General features: G+C 23.9%; 1 protein-coding gene across 2 annotated transcripts; it reads right to left on the bottom strand.

The window, feature by feature from the left end:
• Positions 1-561: 561 nt before the first annotated feature.
• LOC109595068 (integral membrane protein DGCR2/IDD) lies at positions 562-23,867 on the bottom strand. 2 transcript variants are annotated; one of them, XM_020010345.2, is made up of 4 exons: positions 23,718-23,867; positions 3,803-3,859; positions 1,452-1,600; positions 562-1,393 (listed from the first exon to the last, which is right to left on the bottom strand). In XM_020010345.2, the coding sequence occupies exons 1-4, from the start codon at positions 23,770-23,772 to the stop codon at positions 1,199-1,201; spliced, it is 456 nt and encodes a 151-aa protein (XP_019865904.1). In that variant the 5' UTR covers positions 23,773-23,867; the 3' UTR covers positions 562-1,198. The 2 variants fall into 2 exon arrangements, with proteins under 2 accessions (XP_019865904.1, XP_019865905.1); XM_020010346.2 differs by lacking the exon at positions 3,803-3,859 and having other exon boundaries at positions 23,718-23,864.
• Positions 23,868-25,713: the final 1,846 nt, after the last annotated feature.

Here is a 25,713-nt window from a genome sequence, read left to right on the forward strand (position 1 = left end):
TTAAGAATAAATATTGTCTAAATTATTATCTTAATCGAATAGAATTTAAAAAATTTTTAAAACAAGTGGGCCCACAAGGTGGCCCACCAAAAATATACCACGAGGTGTTACAGGGAAAGAACTTTTCGACAAAATCAAATAAAGTTTAATGAAGTAACAAATTTAAAAAAAAATTGAGGGATGAATTTGTTCCCCCCCAAATTTTTTTTTTGTGAAAAGTTCTTTCCTAGCCAGTTTTTTTTGTTGGACCATTACTTCTACTGATTAAAATTTAATCTATATTTATAGTCCCTTAGTAATAACATTATAATTAGTTGGATTGAACATAATTGTATATAGGAAGTACTTAAAAAATAATAAATCTGAATAAAAAACATCGAAAACAACATTAAAACATATAATTACCATGCAGAATTTAAGCACAGATAAACTTTCCAGCTTTATCACATTTAATTCACATTAAATCATTATTAATTAATAACTAAAATTAAAACAAAGACTTACTCATTTCTTTTTATAATAATACCCCGAAATATGTCAACATTATAATAAAACAACATGCAACATAAAACATTTATTTCATTCTGCATATCAACACAACATTCTTGTGAAACAATATTATTAATTAAAATATGTTTCAGTATGAAAAAAGCTTTACTAAATTTTTGGTGAATCTTACCAAAGGTCTGTAAAATAAATAGGTCATCGAGAAAAGTCAATTATGATTTGGCACAAAACTAATCAATTTATCAAATTCCAAATTTGTTACAAAAATATTATTAGTCTTTAAAATTTTTAGAACATAGGGTCCTCCATTTAATTTTGATCCATACTAGAGGTGACTTCCAACAGTTAGCGTAAGAAAACTGCGGAAGGATTAATATTGAGTGCCCGTACAAATGCATGAAAACTCCCTTCATCCCGACTTATTTACGTCAGTCAATACAGAAAATCCAAGACAACGTTCGAGAACATGATGCGGAGATTTTTAAGTACAGCACAGGCAAATAAATCTGCTGAAATTTGTTTCCATCGATTACCGTAATCGCATTCATACATTCGTACCGGCCTCAATATCTCCAAAGCGTTAGACGTGATGAATTTGGTCGGTGTATCTTGAGCATCTGTACGGATTAATTAAATATCATATGTACGAAACGGTGGATTTATACAATCTAGGAGCATAGTAGGCTACATATCACAAGACAATCATAATCACCACCAGCGACGGTACCAATATGAGGTACGTGATGGCCAAACTTTTCTTCGACTCGCCGCCATTGAGACGCAACTTCTGTCGGTATCTCTCCAACATCTTCATCGCCTCGTCGCCGGGCGGGTCCAGGCAAATGAACTCGCAACATCGTTCGCCTACGCGGAACTTTTTGCAGAACTGCAAATCAAACGGGGCACTAGGAGTTTAGCTGTTTGGCGTTCTGTTCGGTACTTACGTATGGGGGATCGCAGTAGATGGCTTTACACCACATCGGCTCGGAATGATAGCAGACGCACATGGTACAAACGGCTGGTCCTGGAACGTAGAGGAGGCCATGGGGGATTGTCTTTCCTTGGAAGTCCGTACAATCCTCCTCAATCCCCCCTAGAACAATTGTTGTTGAATTTGTATCAAGTTTTGGATTTGTCGAAGACATTTAAAGCTAATAAAATATATAAATAACAAATAATATATTTAAATATATTTACATAAATATAAATAAGATGTATGCTATAATTTGGAAGCTTTAAAGTTAGATGCTGTTGTGTTTCTTTATTGGGACGCCAAAATTACAGTTTTCTTTATTACATTATAAAAGAATTAAAATGAAAAACTATTTAATTAATTTTTAACCACTAAACTAATTGAGACAAATTTTATTTTAAGAAATAAATTAAGCGCCCTCTATTGTATTTCCTTATTGGGACGCTAAAATTACAGTTTTCTGTATTACACTCTATAGGAATTTAAGTGACAAAACTATTTAATTAATTTTTAACAATTAAATTAATTGAAACAAATTTTATTCTATGAATAAAATAATATTTATGAAGTAATTTGAAAGTTATTAATCGTATAATATTGGCAAAATGGATAATTAAGAGCCTTCTATTATGTTTCTTTATTGGGACGCTAAAATTACAGTTTTCTGTATTACACTTTATAGGAATTTAAGTGACCAACCTATTTAATTAATTTTTAACAATTAAACTAATTGAGACAAATTTTATTTTATGAAAAAAAATAATATATATGAAATAATTTGAAAGTTATTATTCGTATAATATTAACAAGACGAATAATTAAGTACCGTCTGTTGTGTTTCTTTATTGGGACTCTAAAATTACAGTTTTCTGTATTACATTATATAGGAATTAAAATGAAAAACTATTTAATTAATTTTTAACAATTAGACTAATTGAGACAAATTTTATTTTAAGAAATAAATAACATGTATGAATTAATTTGAAAGTTATTACTCGCATAATATTGGCAAAATGGATAATTAAGCGCCCTTCATTGTGTTTCTTTATTGAGACGCTAAAATTACAGTTTTCTGTATTACACCTAATAGGAATTTATGTGACAAAACTATTTAATTAATTTTTAACAATTAAACTAATTGAAACAAATTTTATTCTATGAAAAAAAAATAATATTTATGAAGTAATTTGGAAGTTATTAATCGTAAAATATTGATAAGATGGATAATTAAGCATCATCTGTTATGATTCTTTATTAGGACACTAAAATTACAGTTTTCTCTATCATATTCTATAGGAATTTAAATGACAAAACTATTTAATTAATTTTAACAATTAAGCTAACTGAGACAAATTTTATTTTATGAAAAAAAAAATATATATTTGTATGTTATTATTCGTATAATATTGACAAAATAGGTAATTAAGCATCATCTGTTGTGTATCTTTATTGAGATGCTAAAATTACAGTTTTCTGTATTACACTTGGTAGGAATTTAAGTGACAAAACTATTTAATTAATTTTTAACAATTAAACTAATTGAAACAAATTTTATTTTATGAAAAAAATAAAATTTATGAAGTAATTTAAAAATTATTATTCGTATAATATTGACAAGATGGGTAATTAAGCACCATCTGTTGTTTCTTTATTAGAAGTAAAAAATTACAGTTTTCTGTATCATATTCTATAGGAATTTAAATGACAAAACTGTTTAATTAATTTTTAACAATTAAGCTAACTGAGACAAATTTTATTTTATGAAAAAAAAATATATATATATATATATATGAAATAATTTTAAAATTATTGTTCGTATAATATTGACAAGATGGATTATTAAGCACCATCTGTTGTGTTTCCTTATTGGGATGCTAAAATTACAGTTTTCTGTATTACATTCCATACGAATTTAAATTAGAAAACTAGTTAATTAATCCCCAAAAACACTTCTCTGATTCTTATTGGAGGAGTGGAAAACAATCCAATAAAATCAATGACAAAAACTTATACCTAAATTGTAGTAAAATACCTGAAAACATGCAAAAATTGATAAAACAAGGCACAAAAATTGCGAAGTAACAAACACAGTGACCATGCAAATAAATACGAAACATTCGAACAAAATAACAAATCAATAAACCCACATCAATCAAGTCGAAACTAAAAGACATCACGAAAATATTTAACAGCTCAGGAACCGGCAAAGTATATTGGCTATTAAGGACATCTGTGGACTGGGTGAAATATTTTGTACAAACGAGGGAAAAATAAAAATGACAAATAATACAAATGTGGAGGGTACAGACAACATCGAACTACCTGCTTTAATGACCGCCGGACTAGCGGGTCGCAGGGGGGATGAGGAAACTATGTAATCTGAAAAAAAATAATTAGGTAACGTGTTGAATTCGATTAAATTAATTGGAGATTTTCATTTCGAAATGATTAATAACAATTTTATGTATTGATAGTACATGTATAATTGGGGGATTTCTGGAAATATGTTTTAATCTCTTGTTAATAAAATTAATTGCGTAAAATCATTTTGTATGTGGGCAATTAATTTGTGTGTGTGTCATTACCAATTCCACTGAAAAACTACATTCAATTAGGTGTATTAATTTTTTTTAGCTTCATGGAACTGGGCCCTATTCAAATGTCGCTAATTGATCATGCAATCATCATAACCAATATCAAATTATTTTTAAATTAAATTGTATATGCACTTATGAAACACTATATGAATGGTTTTTTTATTTTAAGTGGATTATACATATGTTTTTTACCAAATTAAATCGCTGGTGGATAAAAACCGTATGAGAGTCCGACGTATCCTGAAATAATAATAAATATGAGGACGCGACAGCCAACACAGTTGACGTAAAAAATTTAGGAGGGTTGGCGGATCATATTGCTCGAAACTTAGCCTTTCGTTTATTGTAAAGGACGATGTGAAATATTTAACACAAGCTTAAACATGCAGTTCGGGCGCTGGGTCTACTTGCCAAGACCAGATCAGTGGAAATCCAGCATGACTTGCCAACTTCTTTAGTTTCTTAATTTTATCCAGGTACTTATCCATGTGCTTTTGTGTTCGTCTATTTAATTTTTACTTTCCTGGATTCACTTTTTTCTAACATTAAATAAACAACTGAATTTTTTGTCGATTAAAATTTGGGACATAATTATTTAAATAAAATAATTTGGAATAAATCAAAATTTTAAAAATGTATTAATCAATTCACTAATTTTTTATATTTAATAAGAAAAAAATAACATTATTTTACTTTAATAATAACTTAATTACTTAAGATAATACAAAAAGTTTAATTAACAAAAGTATAAAATATATTTTGATTATTATATTATATAAACATAATATTTTTATTTTCTTATTATTTTCTATCTTTTTTTTTTTATTTTATTTTATTTTATTTTATTCAATCTAAAATATGAATTTTATAAATTTAAATTTAATTTTTTTGTTTCCTTTCATTTTTAAAACTTATTATTATATAAATATAATATTATTTTAAATATTTTCTTATTCTTTAATATTTGTTATTTTATTCAAAAATGAAGTTTATAAATTTATATTTGAAAATAAAATAGTAACAAAAAAAAAATAAATTAACAAAATATATAAAATAGGTTTTCATATTTTTTTTTGTTTCTCACATTTTGTTTTTAACAATTATTCATTATTAATATTATTTTTTTATTTATTTTTTTTATTCAATCTAAAATATGAATTTTATAAATTTATATTTGATTTTTTTTATTTGTAGTCTTTTATTTTTTAAAATTATTAATGTCATATAAATATATATTTTTTTATTCTTTAATATTCTTTATTTTATTCAAACTAAAAATGAAGTTTATGAATTTATATTTGGAATAAAATTACCCTAAAATAGTCTATTTAGAAAAAATTAAACATTTATTTTTATTTTGTAATTTTTATATTATTATTTTATTTTTTAAGTTTATTATTAAATTTCATTTTTACAAAGCAGTTTGTTAGATACAAAAATTTATAATATAAAATTTATTTTAATTAAACAAAAGAAACATATTAATATATTATTTTAATGATTATTTAAATAATTTTAAAAGACCAACAAAATAAAATTTAAAAAATTATAAATTTACAAAGAATATTTATTAATATATATTAAATATATTTATTAAAATTTTTTATTTGTTGCATTTTTTTAATTAACCTTTAAAACTTTTTATTTGATCCCATCTGAAATATAATGTTTATAAATTTATTTTAGATATTTATTTTTTTTTATAATTTATATTTATTTTTTAAATTCATTATTAAATTCCATTTTTGAAGATCAGTTTATTAGATATAAAAATTAGAATATTTTATTATTAGAATTTTATTTTAATATTTATTTATATAATTTAGAATAGATCAACAAAATAAAATATAAAAAAATAAATTTGCATAGAATATTAAATTATAAATATGTTTTTTAATTTTTTTTATTTGTTCTAATTTATTTTTAAAAATTATTAATTATTAATATTTTATAAAATATTATTCTAATTATTTTCTTGTTCTTTAATTTTTTTATTTTATTAAATCTCAAAAATGAAGTTTATAAATTTATATTTGAAATTTTATTTTAAATCAGTTTATTTAGAAAAAATTAGATATTTATTTATGTATTGTAATTTTTATTCACTAAAATTATTTTATTATTTAATTTTTAAGTTTATTCTTAAATTTCATTTTTAAAGCTCAGTTTATCAGATATCAAAATTTACAATACAAAATTTATTTCAATTTAACAAAAAAATATATAGATAATTTATTTTAATTATTACTTAAATAATTTAGAATAGACCACTAATATAAAATTAAAAATAAATAAAATAAATAATATTAAATATTAAAAATATCTTTTTAATATTTTTGTTGCATTTTATATTTATACAAATTATTAATTATTAATATTTTATAAATTATATATTTATTTCTAATATTTCATATTTTATTCAGTCTCAAACTTTAAGTTTACAAATTTATATTTGAAAAAAAATTACCGTAAATTTGTTTATTTAGAACCAATTAGGCATTTATTTTTGTTTTGTAATTTTTATTTATTAAAATTTCTTATTTTAATATTTATTTTTTGGTTTGTTATTAAATTTCATTAAATTCATTCATTCATTAAAAATCAGTTTATTAGATATAAAAATTACAATATAAAATGTATTTTAATTTAACAAAATTATTTTAATATTTCATTTTAATAATTACTAGAATTAGAATAGACTGACAAAATAAAAATAAAAAAAATAAATTTACAAAGAATATTAAATATATTTTTCATTTCATCAATATTTTACATATTGACAAACTATATGTATAAATTATATTGAACTTAAAAAGCTATTAAATTGTATAAACGTGTAGGGTGTTAATTACATTTTCAATAAAATTTAAAACATATGAGAATCAATAAATTATTGATATATTTCCAATATTCCAACAAAGTTCCTTTATAGACTGACATCCATAAACTGGTAACCTTGACTGAACCGTATAAAACAATATGAATACCAGCAACCCCCAAAAGTAAACAAATTTCGAAAGAATGAAAAAAATGATCTTTTCACGTGCTGCACTGAAATCGATTTGTTTGGTAGAAGTTAAAATAAAGCATTCCACCTGCATTGCGGCTTACGGTACGAATCTGGCTTTTGCGGCACACTGAATAAGGCCGATATTCCCTTGAATTTCAAATTCGTTTTTAATTCATGTTCAATTTTGTCAGTATTTTAACTGATGATCAACAGCGATTAACAGATCTATTTAATTACATGCGAATTTATTAAACAGTTCACTTTAGTGGAATTAAATGTTAAAAATCAATTCTGAATAATACCTACTGAAATTATTGTTTAATACCTAAATATATAAATAACAATTTAATATTATCTGTTCAATTCAAATGTTAAAATTAAAAATATTAATTAAATATAATATTCAGTTTATTTAATTTTCAGAGAACCCAATTCACATTTATTTTTTAAAAATTGTAAATATACTAATAAATTAAATGAGTAATATGTTTTTATAAAAACTTTTATATTTAAGTTAATAAATTTAAAATATCAAACAATTCAAACAATGTTACTAATTTAAACTAAAGTGAATTATATTTATTTAAAAGAATTTTCATATGAAAAATATTTATAAATGTCACATAAATTCACCGTCACCTGGTTTAATTTAAAATATTGTAGATTGGATGTTTTCCATAAAGTTCGTGACAAATAAAAAACAGCAGTTTGTAAAGTTAGACGCGTACTTAAAATTAAAATTTAATAGTTTAAAAGGGCCTGTTGTGCATACTTGAATCATTATCCTGTCAAAATATTCTTTTTACGGACAATTATTCTGTTTCATATGAAACTAAGATGTTTTTAGAGATCTTGAGATGTCAAATATTTATGTTTTAATAATCAAATTGTTTTTTAGAATATTTACATATATTGGACCAGTTCTACATGGTCTAAAATATCCTTAGGTCACAACAATTCCTCCTCCCTCTGGAAGTGTCTAAGTTAAATGAGATGAACTAAACAATAATTAACTTTAGACACTTCATTTAATATTAAACGTGCAACTTTTGAATTGTAAGCATTCACGAATCCGGAGAAATAATGCCTTCATACTTAAATTAATTAAAAACATAAAAATTTATTGTAGCAAATTGCAATGTTTTATGTGTGCTCCTGAAAGCCTACAAAAGTTCCTTTGCAATGCAATTCGCGGAGTCTTCCTTTAATTTAAAATGAACAGACTATGAAAAGCATGTTTCTTTTGACGACTTTTAAACTGACTATATGTGAAAATGGTGCAGTAACAAAAGCGAACCATTGAAATAATAGGAAAATAAATTAATTAAATTTTTAATAACTTCGAGTCAAAATTAATTTTTCCTATTAATAAGACTTATTGTGTTGCGTGAATTGTTTTATTTAGCTTTATTAATACGCTTGTTTATGTAAAATGTCTTGATGTTTCAAAATTATTGTACTCATGAATTGTTATATAATTTTCTGTTACCCATTTTTATCAATATTTTGTATATATATATATATATATATATATATATATATATATATATATATTCATGTAGTTTATTTTTATTATTATTGAATATAAAAAATATATGTCTATAAAATTTTTATTTTATTATAACTAATGTATTCGATTTTTATTTATTAATATAACAAATTAAATTGACAAAAATTCGTATATAGAAGATGTCCCTGAAAGATCTGCATAGACTTCCAACACCAATTCTCCAGATAAAAATGGTAATATTTGCCTTATCTTATTTAGTACCAAAGTTGACGATTACCGAGATACAGAATGTCAAAGTTAATAATTTATTTTCAATTTTCTATATTTTTTATTGATAAAAAGTGTCAACGTTATAAAACGTATAAAAGTATTAGTAGTATTAAAAGGTTTTTTTAAGGTGAAATATTCAAATTATGCTGAATTTGTCTTACATCATTTTCACTTTTTGAGATGTCAAATATTTATGTTTTGATAATCAAATTGTTTCTTAGAATATTTACGTATATTGACCCATCTCTACATGGTCTAAAATATCCTTAGACCATAACAATTCCTCCTCCTCCCCATGGAAGTATGTATGTTAAATCATCTTATTTGTCTGGTATCGTCTCTTCCAAACAAATTAAATCTGTAATCAGTCCTAAATACCATATTTGGCATATTATTGAAATGTCAAATATTTATATTTTGATAATCAAATTGTTTCTTAAAATATTTACATATATTGGCCCAGCTCTAGATGGTCTAAAATATCCTTAGGCCATAACAATTCCTCCTCCCTATGGAAGTGTGAATGTTAAATCATCTTACTTGTCTGGTATCGTCTCTTCCAAACAATTTAAATCTGCATTCAGTCCTAAATACCATATTTGGCATATTAATGAGATGTCAAATATTTATGTTTTGATAATCAAATTGTTTCTCAGAATATTTACATATATTGGCCCAGCTCTACATGGTCTAAAATATCTTTAGACCATAACAATTCCTCCTCTCAATGGAAGTGTGAATGTTAAATCATCTTACTTGTCTGGTATCGTCTCTTCCAAACAAATTAAATCTACATTCAGTCCTAAATACCATATTTGGCATATTATTGAGATGTCAAATATTAATGTTTTGATAATCAAATTGTTTCTTAAAATCTTTACATATATTGGCCCAGCTGTACATGGTCTAAAATATCCCTAGATCATAATAATGCTTCCTCCCTATGGAAGTGTGTGTGTTAAATCATCTTACTTGTCTGGTATTGTCTCTTCCAAACAAATTAAATCTACATTTAGTCCTAAATACCATATTTGGCATATTATTGATATGTCAAATATTTATGTTTTGATAATCAAATTGTTTCTTAAAATATTTACATATATTGGCCCAGCTCTACATGGTTTAAAATATCCTTAGGCCATAACAATTCCTCCTCCCTATGGAAGTGTGAATGTTAAATCATCTTACTTGTCTGGTATCGTCTCTTCCAAACAATTTAAATCTGCATTCAGTCCTAAATACCATATTTGGCATATTATTGAGATGTCAAATATTTATGTTTTGATAATCAAATTGTTTCTTAGAATATTTACATATTTTGGCCCAGCTTTACATGGTCTAAAATGTCCTTAGACCATAACAATTCCTCCTCCCTATGGAAGTGTGTATGTTAAATCATCTTACTTGTCTGGTATTGTCTCTTCCAAACAAATTAAATCTACATTTAGTCCTAAATACCATATTTGGCATATTATTGAGATGTCAAATATTTATGTTTTGATAATCAAATTGTTTCTTAGAATATTTACATATATTGGCCCAGCTCTACATGGTCTAAAATGTCCTTAGACCATAACAATTCCTCCTCCCTATTGAAGTGTATATGTTAAATCATCTTACTTGTCTGGTATCGTCTCTTCCAAACAAATTAAATCTGCATTCAGTCCTAAATACCATATTTGGCATATTATTGAGATGTCAAATATTTATGTTTTGTTAATCAAATTGTTTCTTAAAATCTTTACATAAATTGACCCAGCTGTACATGGTCTAAAATATCCCTAGACCATAATAATTCTTCCTCCCTATGGAAGTGTGTGTGTTAAATCATCTTACTTGTCTGGTATCGTCTCTTCCAAACAAATTAAATCTACATTCAGTCCTAAATACCATATTTGGCATATTAATGAGATGTCAAATATTTATTTTTTGATAATCAAATTGTTTCTCAGAATATTTACATATATTGGCCCAGCTGTACATGGTCTAAAATATCCCTAGACCATAACAATTCCTCCTCCCTATGGAAGTGTGTATGTTAAATCATCTTACTTGTCTGGTATCGTCTCTTCCAAACAAATTAAATCTGCATTCAGTCCTAATTACCATATTTGGCATATTATTGAGATGTCAAATATTTGTTTTGATAATCAAATTGTTTCTTAGAATATTTACATATATTGGCCCAGCTGTACATGGTCTAAAATATCTTTAGACCATAACAATTCCTCCTCACTATGGAAGTGTGTATGTTAAATCATCTTACTTGTCTGGTATAGTTTCTTCCAAACAAATTAAATCTGACTGAATTTATACTGACTCAGTTCTACATGGTCTAAAATATCCCTAGACCATAACAATTCCTCCTCCCTATGGAAGTGTGTATGTTAAATCATCTTACTTGTCTGGTATCGTCTCTTCCAAACAAATTAAATATGCATTCAGTCCTAAATACCATATTTGGCATATTATTGAGATATCAAATATTTATGTTTTGATAATCAAATTGTTTCTTAGAATATTTACATATATTGGCCCAGCTCTACATGGTCTAAAATGTCCTTAGACCATAACAATTCCTCCTCCCTATGGAAGTGTGTATGTTAAATCATCTTACTTGTCTGGTATCGTCTCTTCCAAACAAATTAAATCTACATTCAGTCCTAAATACCATATTTGGCATATTATTGAGATGTCAAATATTAATGTTTTGATAATCAAATTGTTTCTTAAAATATTTACATATATTGGCCCAGCTCTACATGGTCTAAAATATCCTTAGGCTATAACAATTCCTCCTCCCTATGGAAGTGTGTATGTTAAATCATCTTACTTGTCTGGTATCGTCTCTTCCAAACAAATTAAATCTGCATTCAGTCCTAAATACCAATTTTGGCATATTATTGAGATGTCAAATATTTATGTTTTGATAATCAAATTGTTTCTTAGAATATTTACATATATTGATCCAGTTCTACTTGGACTAAAATATCCTTAGGCCATAAAAATGTATATAAATGCAATTAAAGGACTGACAATAAAATAAAACTGAAAAAATGTAATTTTTAATAAATAAATTATGTAAAAACACCGCAAGTGACACGACGAAGAAAATAAAACTGTATTCTTTGAATTATTTCCACATTTTACTTTAAAATGTTAACTGAATCTTTTCTAAATTTGACGCCCTGTATATCCATAATTGACAACTTTTGTATTAAAGTAATCCATCTATTTTCACCTCGATAATTTGTGGTAGAATTCTGTACAGAATTCCCGGAAAGGGCACACCCTGTATATATAAAAATGTAATACCATGGTTTAAAATAAAAACGTTTATGTTAAATTTTAACTAAAGACATAAAATCGTATAAAAGTACAACAGATTATTTATAATACTTTTTAGGACCCCACTGCATAATTTTAAATATAAATACAGCATAATTCAGTTGTGAAATTAATGAATTTAGTTAAAAATGCTCAATATTATTCTATAATAGGATAAAACAGCATAATCACCCCAATATACATATATTAATAATTCCCAACAAAGAAATCAATTCGATGCACACGGTTCTACAATACGAATCGATGTAATAACTATTATCAGTTATTATTTACAAAAAGATAGATTTCTTACAAACAAGTAGGTACTTACATGTTTGGAAATTATATATTAAACTACTCGTTTTGTACACACACAAAGAAATATATAATTTGAAATAAAATCAAATAATTTGTAATAAAATCAAATAATGTGTAATAAAATTGTGACAGTATCGCCATCAATTCTGTGAACGTTCAAAAAAATTTCATTAACATTATTGAATGAATAAATGCGTATTAACTGTAAGAAATTGGACTAGAATTATATTAAATAAAAGTGATCGATTTGTTGCTTGCTGTATTCGGTCATCCCCAACGAAATTCAGCTAGATTATCACCCCACACCAACCTTGGAAATCGACAATTCGAAAGACGAACATTTCAATATTAGTTACCGTCTCCGTGTGCATTTGATATTCAATTTTAAATAATCTGCCACTTAAAACCGGTAATTAGACCGTGTATCGATTATTATTCATGTGTACAATGACAAAACTAACATGTGTTAGTTAATTTTTTAAACCACCATCGTGTAACTAACTAACCACTAATTAGAATTCAATTTGTCATTCGATATTTTGTTTATGCGAAATGCGACTCATTAATTATTTGTTCAGTTTAGTTTTCACTTGCATATTTATTTACGTGTCCATGCAGAATTTTTATAATGAAGGAACAGCACTAGCCCGTTTTAATTTGAAATAATTCTCGCACCAAGTTGTGCGATTACATACTTATATGCAAATAGACATTTTAATTAAGTTTTTTTATTTATATGTATATATAAAACTTTTAATTGCATTTTTTTTAATAATACATGACTGGTTTTATATATTCGTGTCGTCGGTTTTACAATTGTGAATTAAAATGTGGCGGGTGTGTCAAATTGGTTGATTTTGGACAGAGAAAAATTAACTTAAGTGTTAACAACTGCATTTTGGCCGTTTCTGAAATATATCACACTTTATTATTTTGAGATATTAAATATTTAGGCCTATAATATTTTTCATAGGTTAAGTCAATCAAATAGGATATTTGAGGGGTTAGGCCCTCGTTTTTATAGACGACAATATTAAATATTTCGAAATTTATTATAAATATCTCTATATCTTAGATAAAACTAATTTATTATATTATACATTATATATTTTTGGAAAACTTACAAAAATATCTCTTTTGAGATAATGTATGAAATTTTTTATTTCAAATAAACACAATACTTTCGAAAAATATACATTTGAGATATATTAAATAATCTTTGGTTGAGATATAACGATATTTCTGACAAATTTCGAGATATTAAATATTTAGGCCTATGAAACATATTGAAAATATTATTTTTCATAGGTAATTATGGATATTTGGCAAAAATATTATTATTGTATATTAATCATTGATAATTTGTAAATTAATAAATACAAAATTCGATTTTTAAAAAGGTAAATAAATTAAATAATTAGTTTCTTCTATTTTTAATATTAAATATCTCGAAATTTTGACATAAATATTACTATTTAATATTAACCATTAATAATTTGTCTGAAAATTAATAGTTAGATCAAACAGGTTTTGAGATTTTAGTAAATATAATATTCGAATTTTGAAAAGGTAAATAAATTAAATAATTAGTTCAGCTCTCTATTTTTTATAGACGACAATATTAAATATCTCGAAATTTATCAGAAATATATTCATATCAAGGATAAAGCTAATTTATTATATTATAAATTATATATTTTAGGAAAAATATCTCTTTTGAGATAATATGTCAATTTTTTTATTTCAAATAGACACAATACTTTACTAAGAATAGAAAAAAATCATACTTTCGAAAAGTATATAATTTGAGGTACCTTAAATTATTTTTAGATGAGGTATAACGATATTTCCGGTAAATTCCAAGTTATTTAATATTTAGAATTTTGAAAAGATAAATAAATTAAATAATTAGTTAGGCCCTCTATTTTTCATAGACGACAATATTAAATATTTCGAAATTTATCTGAAATATCTCTATATTTTAGATAAAAAATATCTCTTTTGTCAAATAGACACAATAAAATATCAGAAAAAAAAAACATATTTTTGAAAAATATATAATTTGAGATACATTAAATTATATTTAGTTGAGATGTAACGATATTTCTGGTAAATTTGGAGATATTAAATATTTAGGCCTATGAAACATATTAATCAATGATTAATTTGTTTGAAAATTAATAATTAGATCAAAAAGTTTTTGAAACTTTATTAAATACGAAATTCGAATTTTGAAAAGATAAGTAAATTAAATAATTAGTTAGATCCTCCGTTTTTTATAGATGACAATATTAAATATCTCGAAATTTATTAAAAATATTTTCATATTTTTGATAAAACTAATTTATTATATTATATTATAAAATATATATTTTAGGAAAACTTAATAAAATACCTTTTTTGAGATAATAAAATATTTTTTTTTGAGATAAATAATAATTTTTTATTTCAAATAGACACAACAGAGTGTAAAAAAATCATACTTTCGAAAAATGTATAATTTCAGATACATTAAATTACCTTTAGTTGAGACATAATGGTATTTCTGGTAAATTTTGAGATATTTAAATTCGATTTTTAAAAGGATAAATAAATTAAATATTTAATTAGATTATTTTAATTTAATATATCGAAATTTATCAGAAATATCTCTATATCTTAGATAAAGCTAATTTATTATATTATAAATTATATATTTTTGGAAAACTTAATAAATAATGTTTGAAATGTTTTATTTTAAATAGACACAATACTTAGTCGTGATATAACGATATTTATTATGTTATAAATTATATACTTTAGGAAATCTTAAAATAAAATGCCTCTTTTGAGATAAGGCATGAAATGTTTTATTTCAAACAGACATAGTAGCTAATAAATTCATACTTTCGAAAAATATATAATTTGTGATGCATTAATCTTGATATATTTAATATTTTCAGCGTAATTATCAAATTATGTAATTGAATATAAAATATACATTTACTGGAATAATTTAAATAATTAAAAAATGAAGCTAAAATATTAAAATTAACCATTTAAATAAAAAAATAAAATTGTTAACTTCAATTTATAAAATTTATGTATAAAATATTAGAAAAATCATTTAAATATAAAAAAAATTAAATTGTTTATTTGAATGTATGAAATTAAAAAAAAAAAGCATAAAAAAATTAAAAATCATTATTTTACTACTAAAAAAAAATAAAAAATTTATTTAAATTTATAAGATTTATTATTTTAAAATGAAAAAACCCCAAGAAAACAATATGAATATTGTAAAAAACTAATAAATTGTAAATTATGTACCATAATTGAATAATATATTTATATTTACTGATTTCTTTTCTTAATATTATATAATTAACAAGAACAACATGAATAATAATGATAAAATCGAAATTTACCAAATATCACTTATAACAGCCAAAAATCAGTCAACGTACTAAGAAAAAACATTTTTTTGTATATAAAATTACCGCCCTATATATACAGAATAGAAACATCTACCGAGAATGCGGGGAAAGCAAGAACGACTTGACGAAAATCGTCAACCAAAATAGAAATGTAAAGTGCCCACGACTGAATGAAATAAAATTGGGAGGAAACACAAGTCGGAAGGTGTATTGGTTTTCTTTTTATTATTTATCCATTCCGAGATGGTTATTCGTGCTTAATAGTTTTCCAATTTAAATTGGGACCTCATTGCGGCCGTCGCGGTTTGAATATTTATGAAATTTGATTTTCCCGTAGTCGTGAGTTTGCTGTCGTAAACGTAAACAGCCTACACGTCCTTAAAAATTGCGATGACAATTTGGATGCAATTTAATAATAAAACATAATATCCTGTTGGGATTTTGTGTTGGCAAATTTGCGTATTTATTTATTCCACGCCGTTAGGCAGCAAAACAAATTTGCTAATTTCGGCAGATCGTATTTATTTCCTTTTGATTTTTCAATACTGACGTGGATCGTTTCGCACGTTTAATTGTTAAATTTGCTTAAATTAGTGTTTTCCGTAATAAAATGGTAATAATTGATTACGCTTTTTTATTGCTTGCTTTAATTGTGTGGTTATCAAATAACGTTAATCAATAAGTTTTATTGTTTAGAACTAAAGTAGCTTTACTAAACAAACATAGTTCCGTGTTCTCTTAAATAAATGACAAATGATAAAATCGACTTTCTAGAATTGGAACAATTGATTTTCAATGTGTGGTTGGTTGAATATGCAATTATTTTTTTATACAGGAAATATTTATTAAAATGTAGACCTAATCTATACAACTATCAATTTTATAATGTTAATTTTTACCTTAAAATACATTTGTGTCAAAGAAACATAAAATTTCAAAGCAGTGATAAAGTAAATATATAATAAAACTGAATAAAATTGTAATTAAATGGAAAAATATGCGCAAGCCAATTTACGAACTGCCTAAATTAATATTGATTAAAAGTTTTATAATTTTGTATGTCTAAAATTGGTTATTAAATCTCTTTCGAGGTAATTTGTGCATATATGATATTTGACAAAATTATCAATCAACGTACATTCTTATATAATAATCGAAATTTATATAATAAAATAATCAGATATTAAATATCTCGAAATTTACCAGAAATATCGTTATACCTTAACGAAAGATAATTTAATATATCACAAATTATAAATTTTTCGAAAATATAATTTGCAAAAATATATAATTTATGATGTAATACATTTATATAATTTAGGATTCCTTCAATATAAAAAAATAAAATTAATTAATTCAATTCAAAAATAATTAATTAAATTAAAATTTGAATATTTAAAAATTTAAATACAAATTTTATTTTTTCTTTTTAACATTTAAAGATTATTTTTTAATTTTATGCATTTAAACAATAAATTTATATTAATTATAATTGAATGATAATTTTTAATTTTTTAATGTTAAATTATAAATTTTATAAATTGAAGTAAACAATTTCTTTTATTTAAATTGTTATTTTCAATATATTAAATTTATAATTTTAAATTAATAACTATTTTAAGCTTAATTAGTCAAATTTTATTAATGTAAAGTAACAATTTTAATTTTATTTAAATTTAATTGATTATATTTATGTTTTAAGCTCTTTTTTAATTTTTTATAAATTCAAAATGATTTTAATTTTATTTTTAATTTTTTATGCTGTTTTTTATTTTCCAATTTTAATGGTTATTTTTGAGCTTTTAAGTTAGTTTTTTTAGAATTTATGAATTTAAATTAAGTTTTAATTTTATTCAAATTTTATTGGTTATATAAATTTTTTATGTTCAATTTTTTATATTTTATGAATTTAAAATTACAATTTTAATATTAGTAAATTTATTAGTATTTATTTTCTAATTTTAATGGTTATTTTTGAGCTTTTAAACTTTAGAATTTATAAATTTAAAATAAAAACTTTAATTTTATTTAAATTTAATAAGTATTTTTAAGCTATTTTTTTTTTATTTTCTATAAATTTAAAATGAGAATTTTAATTTTATTTTCAATTTTTATGTTTTTTGTTTTCTAATTTTAATGATTATTTTTGAGCTTTTCAGCTAATTTTTTTAGAATTTATAAATTTAAATTAACAGTTGTGATTTTATTTAAATTTAATTGGTTATATTTATTTTTTAAGCTCATGTTTTTAGTTTTTATAAATTTATTATTTTTTGTTTTCTAATCTTAATGGTATTTTTTCAGCTTTTAATCAAATTTTTTTGTAATTTATAAATTTAAATTAACAGTTTTAATTTTATTGAAATTTTATTGGTTTCATAGTTCAAGTTTTTAAACTAATTTTTTACATTTTAAAATTTAAAATAATATATTTTTTTAAATTTAAATTAACAATATTAATTTTGTTTGATTATATTTACCCCAATTTCTTATATTTTTTAAATTTAAAATAATTTCAATATTTTTTAGTTTAATTTTTTTACGGTCATTTTTTATTTTAATGGTTACTTTTTTAAGGTTTTTAAGCTAAATTTTCTTAAAATTTATAAACTTAAATTAACTATTTCAATTTTATTCCAATTTAATTGATGATAATAATTTTTAATTAATTTATTTTTGATTTTGTAAAAATGATTTTTTAAAATTCTCAATTTTTTTAATTTTTTTGAACTGATTTTTTTTATATAAATTGAAGATTTAATTTTTTATGTAAAAATCTAAAAAAAAACAATTAAATTTAACTGAAAAAATAAAATTATTAATTTAAATTTATATAATTAAAAAGATTGGCATAAAACTTTAAAAATAATTAATTTTTTAATATGTTTATTATGATTGTATTACGTAATAAAATAGAGCAGTACTTTAATCATATTAAGACATTATTTTTTTATATTTTACATTATCACTATTAGTCGTATAAAAAAACTAGAATTCGGCTAATAATTAAAACAACCTGCGTTGAAAATAAAACGGCGTAGCTGAATAAAAATATGTCTAAACATACGATCTATGTTAATAAGGTGAGTGTGTTGCGTGTTGTCACGCGTTTTATGAAAACGTAATCAATCTTATTAAAATGAGGGTTAATTTTAAAATAGATTAATAATGACGATTCAAGAAAACATCGATATTCGGTTAAAAAACGTCCCGTTTTCGTTTAAAACAGATGCCAAATAATATGAGTTTATTTGCCAAGTGCCTTTTTATAAAAACCACTTTCTTCCCTTGTACAAATTGGATTAATGGCTCAGTGTAGTTTGTCATAATATTGATCAAATTAAAAATGACCGCAGTTCCCTCCCGGTTGTTCTTCTGTTTATTTAACATTTATTACCCGGTTTGGAATCTAATTAAGTATAATTAAAGAAGTCGTTTAACAAAAAAATAAAATAAAATGCACATTAGGGTTAAGAAGCAATGCAATGGTGGCGTAAATACTGCCTCTGTTCGGGATAAAACTGCGGAATGTTTCCGTCTTGTTGCTAAAAGGACCAGGTAAAACCATTAAAATCTTATCCTACAATTTTATTTACATAGAACAAAGAATACTGTAAATTTCAAGTTTTTTTAAAGCTTTCAAACAATTTAATTAATCAGTTGGTATTTTTGACAATGATAAACTGAGAATATTTTATATAACTAATTATAATTTTAACAAACACGTCAATGGTTATACATACATTTAATACGAAATCAGAGTAGATAATTATTTATTCAAACAATATTGTGCAGTGGAACGGTAACATCCTTATAAATTTATTGATTATTGATTCTATAATTGTATAAAAGATATTATTATTATTCTACTATACATTTATTAAATTTGTGCATAAAACAATTTTAAAATAAAATGATGTAGAATGCAACAAAACTGACGTAGCACATTTGAATGTTTTTATGAATCGATTGAATTGTCTCTAATTATTTTTAAAGAGAATTACAACTCTTTGTCTATATTCCTGATAAAAGTCATTATAATTTTTATAGAAATGAAATTTCTTATATTCAACGTAATTTAATATAAAATTTTAATAAAAATAATCGTTTATGTGACGAAAAATTCTTTTTGTTCCATTCCATTTTGTTTAATTCTAGAAAACAGAATATAAACTGTAAATTTATTTTCAGATTCAACACCAACCATTTATAAAAGAGTTAAACTATTTCCAAATGTTTTTCCTTACAAACCAGTAAAAAGTATCATTAATTCTAGAAAACAGAATTTAGATATTTGTTGTTAGATTGAATGAAATGTTCTTAGAAATTTCCTAACCAACAAAAAGTATTTATTTTAAGTGTAAAAATTTAAAAGAAATTGATTTTTTGGCATTTTATGTTCACTAAATTATGATTTCTAGAAAAAAAAATTAATTCTAGAAAACAGAATTTAAACGTCTAAAAAAGCTTAAATTTATTTTTAGACTAAATCAACACAGAATATTTAACACTAATCCTTTATAAGTCATAAAAATTAAATTTTCTAGAAAATAGTTTTTAAAAGTTTAGCGGAAACTTTTATTTTTTGACTGAATAATCATAATCTTATAAACAAATAACTCAACAAGTTTAAAATGTTTAAAGTAGATTAAATTTATTTTCGGATAGCATAATCACAAAATATTCAACATTTTTAAGGGTCAACAAATTCTAGAAAATAGATTTAGCTATTTAAATTTATTTTTAAACTTCGTTTATAAAAGAAAAAAATTCTTTTAGTGTTTTATAAATATAAATGAATAAAAAGTAACAATAGTAATTCTAGAAAACAGATTTTAACGGTTTAAAAAATAAAATTTATTTACACAATTCGTAAATAAAAGAAAAATTTAATTTCTTCTGAATTTCTACACAGTTATTTTCATTCAGAAATTAAAGATAATAGTTTATTTTCTAAAATTAATGGTATTCATTATTTTGTTTATAAGTGTATAAATTTAGAAAAAAATTAATTTTTTTCTTTTATAAACGAATTCTGGAAATAAATTATGTTTCCTTTATATTCTGTTTTCTAGAATTAATGATACTTTTATTTATTTATAAGAATAGAACTTTATAATATATTTTTTTCTTTTATAAACGAAGTCTAAAAATAAATTTAAATGTCTAAATTCTGTTTCTTAAAACTTCCTGCCATTTAGAAATGATTAGTATTAAATATTTTGAGATTATTCACAAAAAAATAGAAATAAATTCACTTTTTTAATTTTTTTTACCATTACAATCATACAAAAATCTAGAAAACATTAATAATTCTAGAAAACAGAATTTAAACGTTTAAAAAAATAATATTTATTTTCACAATTCGTAAATAACAGAAAACAAATTATTTCTTCTGAATTTCTACACTTACGAACAATATAAAAAGTGCTATTGATTCTAAAAAACAGAATTTAAACGATTATCTTTAATTCTAGAATGGAAACAGACAAAATACACACAAAAATGGGTAAGGTAAACGTTTAAATTCTGTTTTCTGGAATTAATTAACAAATTTAATTTTTTTCTTTTATAGACGAATTCTAGAAATAAATTTTATTTTCTTTATATTCTGTTTTCTAGAATTAGTGATGTTTTTTTATTTATAAGTATAGAACTTTATATTTTTTCTTGTCTCAAAGGAAAAATAATCTTAATTGTCTAAATTCTGTTTCCTACAATGATTAATATTAAATATTTTATGATTATGCACAAAAAAATGGAAATAAATAAAATTTTTACTTTTACAAATACATAAAAATTACCTTTGTGACTAGAAAACAGAATTTAGTCATTTAAATTTACTTTTAGATTTAGTTTATAAAAGAAAAAGAAAGTTCTATAGTTATAAATAAATAAAAAGTACAATTAAATCTGGAAAAGAGAATTTAAATATAATAATATTTATTTTCAAAATGTCTTCATAAAAGAAAAAAAATATTCTTCTAAATTTCTGCGCTTTCAAAAACAAAAAATAAGAAATGCCATTAATTCTAAAAAACAGAATTTAAACGTTCATCTTTAATTTCAGAATGAAAATAGACAAAATTAAAAAAATCAAATTTTTGTTAAATTTTTACAATCAATTTTTTTCATTTTTAAAGCAGTTAAATATATTTTGCCTGTTTTCATTCTGACATTAAAGGTAAACGTTTAAATTCTGTTTTCTAGAATTGAAACGATTATCTTTAATTTCACAATGGAAACAGACAAAATATATATCTGTAACTGCTTTTAAGAGTAAAAAAAAAACAGTTTTAGTTTTTTTTATTATTAAAGCAGGTACAGCTATTAAATACTTTTTGCCTGTTTTCATTCTGAAATTAAAGGTAAACGTTTAAATTCTGTTTTCAAGAATTGAAATGTTTATCTTTAATTTCACAATGGAAACAGACAAAATATATATCTGTAACTGCTTTTAAGAGTAAAAAAAAAACAGTTTTAGTTTTTTTTATTATTAAAGCAGGTACAGCTATTAAATACTTTTTGCCTGTTTTCATTCTGAAATTAAAGGTAAACGTTTAAATTCTGTTTTTAAGAATTGAAATGTTTATCTTTAATTTCACAATGGAAACAGACAAAATATATATCTGTAACTGCTTTTAAGAGTAAAAAAATAGTTTTTGTTTTTTTATTATTAAAGCAGTTACAGTTACTGAATATTTTGTTAGTTTTCATTCTGGAATTAAAATAAACATTCAAATTCTGTTTCTAAGGCACAAAAATATGGAAATTTGGAATAAATTTAATTTTAAAGTATTTTTTTTGTTTAATAAACGAAATCTGAAAATAAATACAAATATCTAAGTTCTGATTTCTAGAATTTTTAGAATTTGCATTCAGATTGTGTTTATTCAATCTGAAAATAAATTTAAAGCTTAAAATATATATTTAAAAAAATGTCTCCTTTAAATAAACACAATTTCCGACTGATTAAATACAAAATATCAATAATTAAAAGCAATCATTTATAAAAATTTAAGCGTCATAAGTTAAACAAAGAACTATTAAATGTTCCATGTAAATATATACCACATATAACATGATATTAAACGAACAAATTACACAAATTAGCGCAAACAGCCGCAAAATGCCTCAACGACAACGCGAACACCCTGTAGAAGAATAATTATAGCGCAAAACCCGCTTCCGCATTGTTAAATCTTTAACCCGGTGCTTCCTATTTTAAATTAGGCCGTCCCGACCGCGAATCGAAAATAAGTTCAAGTTCACCGTTCTAGGACAATCCAACCGATTTAAACACACAAAACAAAACAAAAAAAATTAGAGAACAAACCTAAAACAAACGTTGTACTCGTACAGATTTTACGTGTCAGTTTAGCCCTGCCACCGATACCGAGACGGCAAAACGTCCGCATCGTTTGGAAAATAAATTTGACAGGTGAACGAAGACGCCAAGCCGGCATTAAAAATCATGCCCCATAAAAAATACAAAATGAAATAGACTCCGATCGCTCAGGCTCAATTTTTTTCTTCGTCTTTGCGGCGTTATCTAATAATAGAGAGAGGAGGCAACAACAAAGCACGAATTTATTTTATGGAATGATTAAGCGGGCTGAATGGTGATAATTTATGAATTGACTAACGCGTTCCGAGGTGCGACCGTATTTTTATTTTATTATTATTATTATTATTATTATTATTATTATTTTGTTGTTTCGGCGTGTGACGAAAGTTGTGAAAAGGGGACGCGGCCGGCGGTGGGTGTGTGGGGGTTTAGATCGTTTACCTGTGATCGTATAGAGTAGCAGGAAGACCCCGAGGGACCCCTGTAGAGGTGTCATCTCGATGCGGGAACGGGCTGACTAATTTGGTCGGTGTCGGGCCGCCACTGTGAGAGTAGTTGTTGTTCCGACCTCCGCTGACGATTTGTGAATGTTTGAATTTTGCGCCGCCACCACGGCACGCTACGAATTGCAGATAGGAGGGATGTGTTTGTTGCATCTAGTACGCAAGAGTGTGTTCCCTAGGAAAAAGGCCGCCTGATTTGTGAACACGGCGGGCCCGGTTTATTTATTTATTTGATTTTTATAAAGGCACTGCCCACCCACCCGGTTCGGGTTGTTTTTCGTATTTTTGTTACTTTATATTAGCAATCAAACGTAACTTAACTAATTTCGAAACTTGTTTTAGTATTGGCGGCGTTCATGCTTGACGGAATATTCGGTTTTGCTGCGACGTACCATGATTTTTAACTTTTTAATAAACTGCACTGTAATTTCAACTATTTCGGCTTTGATAAAAAATGGGAAATTGCATCCTGCAAAATAAGCAATGTGTAATGGGAAATTTTATAATTTCCTCTGTAATATGCTCACAAACATTGATATACATAATATGGGCTTTGAAAGTATATTTGATACAACGATTTTCCCATCTACTTTTTTTGTATTTGAAATTCTGTTAAACTTATAATTGGTTCACATCAGCCAGGCTCATGAAAAGGTACATAACACAAAGGCAGAACAGGTTTTTAGCCTTTAGAATCAAATAATTTTCTCGTATGTGGTTCAGAGGTGTTCAAAAGTTGAGTACCAACAATGTCTTGGAAGCATTCAATAGAATAATAAAGGATGAGATAACTTTAAAAGGAAGACTTCCATTATATCGTCCTTCAATTATTTCATCAGCTAAATAAAGTCAAGTCACTTGGATTTGCCAAGACAACATTAGGAAAATCAAAGAGAACAGAAATTGTTAATATCTATCCGAAAAATCTATCTGAAATGAGCAATGTAGATTTAAGAATAAGTAAAAATTTAGAGTTTTTTATTTTCAATGAGTGTAAGGCTATAATATTCAATGTATAAACAACCATCAATCCTGAAGGCTTAAATCAATGGATAAAAAAGATGATTGTCCAAATTTATAGCTAGCTAGCTATAAGACTGAAGATTATAATTCCTCCTAGAGCCAAATCTATTTTAGTTGGAATTAAAAGATATCGATAATAAATAAACAAATGATAAATCTATAATTTTTTATTCCTTAATTATGGAATTAAATTATTTATTTACCTTTTATTACTAATTTCGACTTTAATGACTTTAGTATTTATTATTTTTACACTTTTTTTCAGAAAATATATTATATTATTTACATTTAAATAATAATAATAATGAAATAAATAAACATATGTATAAGCTATAATATTAAATTTATAGCGACTTAATTAGGGAATTAAATTATTTATTTAACTTCTATTCCTGATTTTGACTTTAATGACTTTAACATTTATTATTTTTACTGGGTTTTACACTTTTTACAGAGAATATTTACATTTAAATAATAATAATAATGAAATAAATAAATATATGTATAAGCTATAATATTTAATTTGTAGCAACTTAATTAGGGGATTAAATTATTTATTTAACTCCCATTCCTCATTTCTGCTTTAATGACTTTAGCATTCATTATTTTTACTGGGTTTTTACACTTTTTACAGAGAATATTTACATTTAAATAATAATAATAATGAAATAAATAAATATATGTATAAGCTATAATATTTAATTTGTAGCAACTTAATTAGGGGATTAAATTATTTATTTAACTCCCATTCCTGATTTCTGCTTTAATGACTTTAGCATTCATTATTTTTACTGGGTTTTTACACTTTTTACAGAGAATATTTACATTTAAATAATAATAATAATGAAATAAATAAATATATGTATAAGCTATAATATTTAATTTGTAACGACTTAATTAGGGGATTAAAT

This window comes from Aethina tumida, chromosome 1 (genome assembly GCF_024364675.1).
Source record: "Aethina tumida isolate Nest 87 chromosome 1, icAetTumi1.1, whole genome shotgun sequence".
NCBI lineage: Eukaryota > Metazoa > Arthropoda > Insecta > Coleoptera > Nitidulidae > Aethina > Aethina tumida.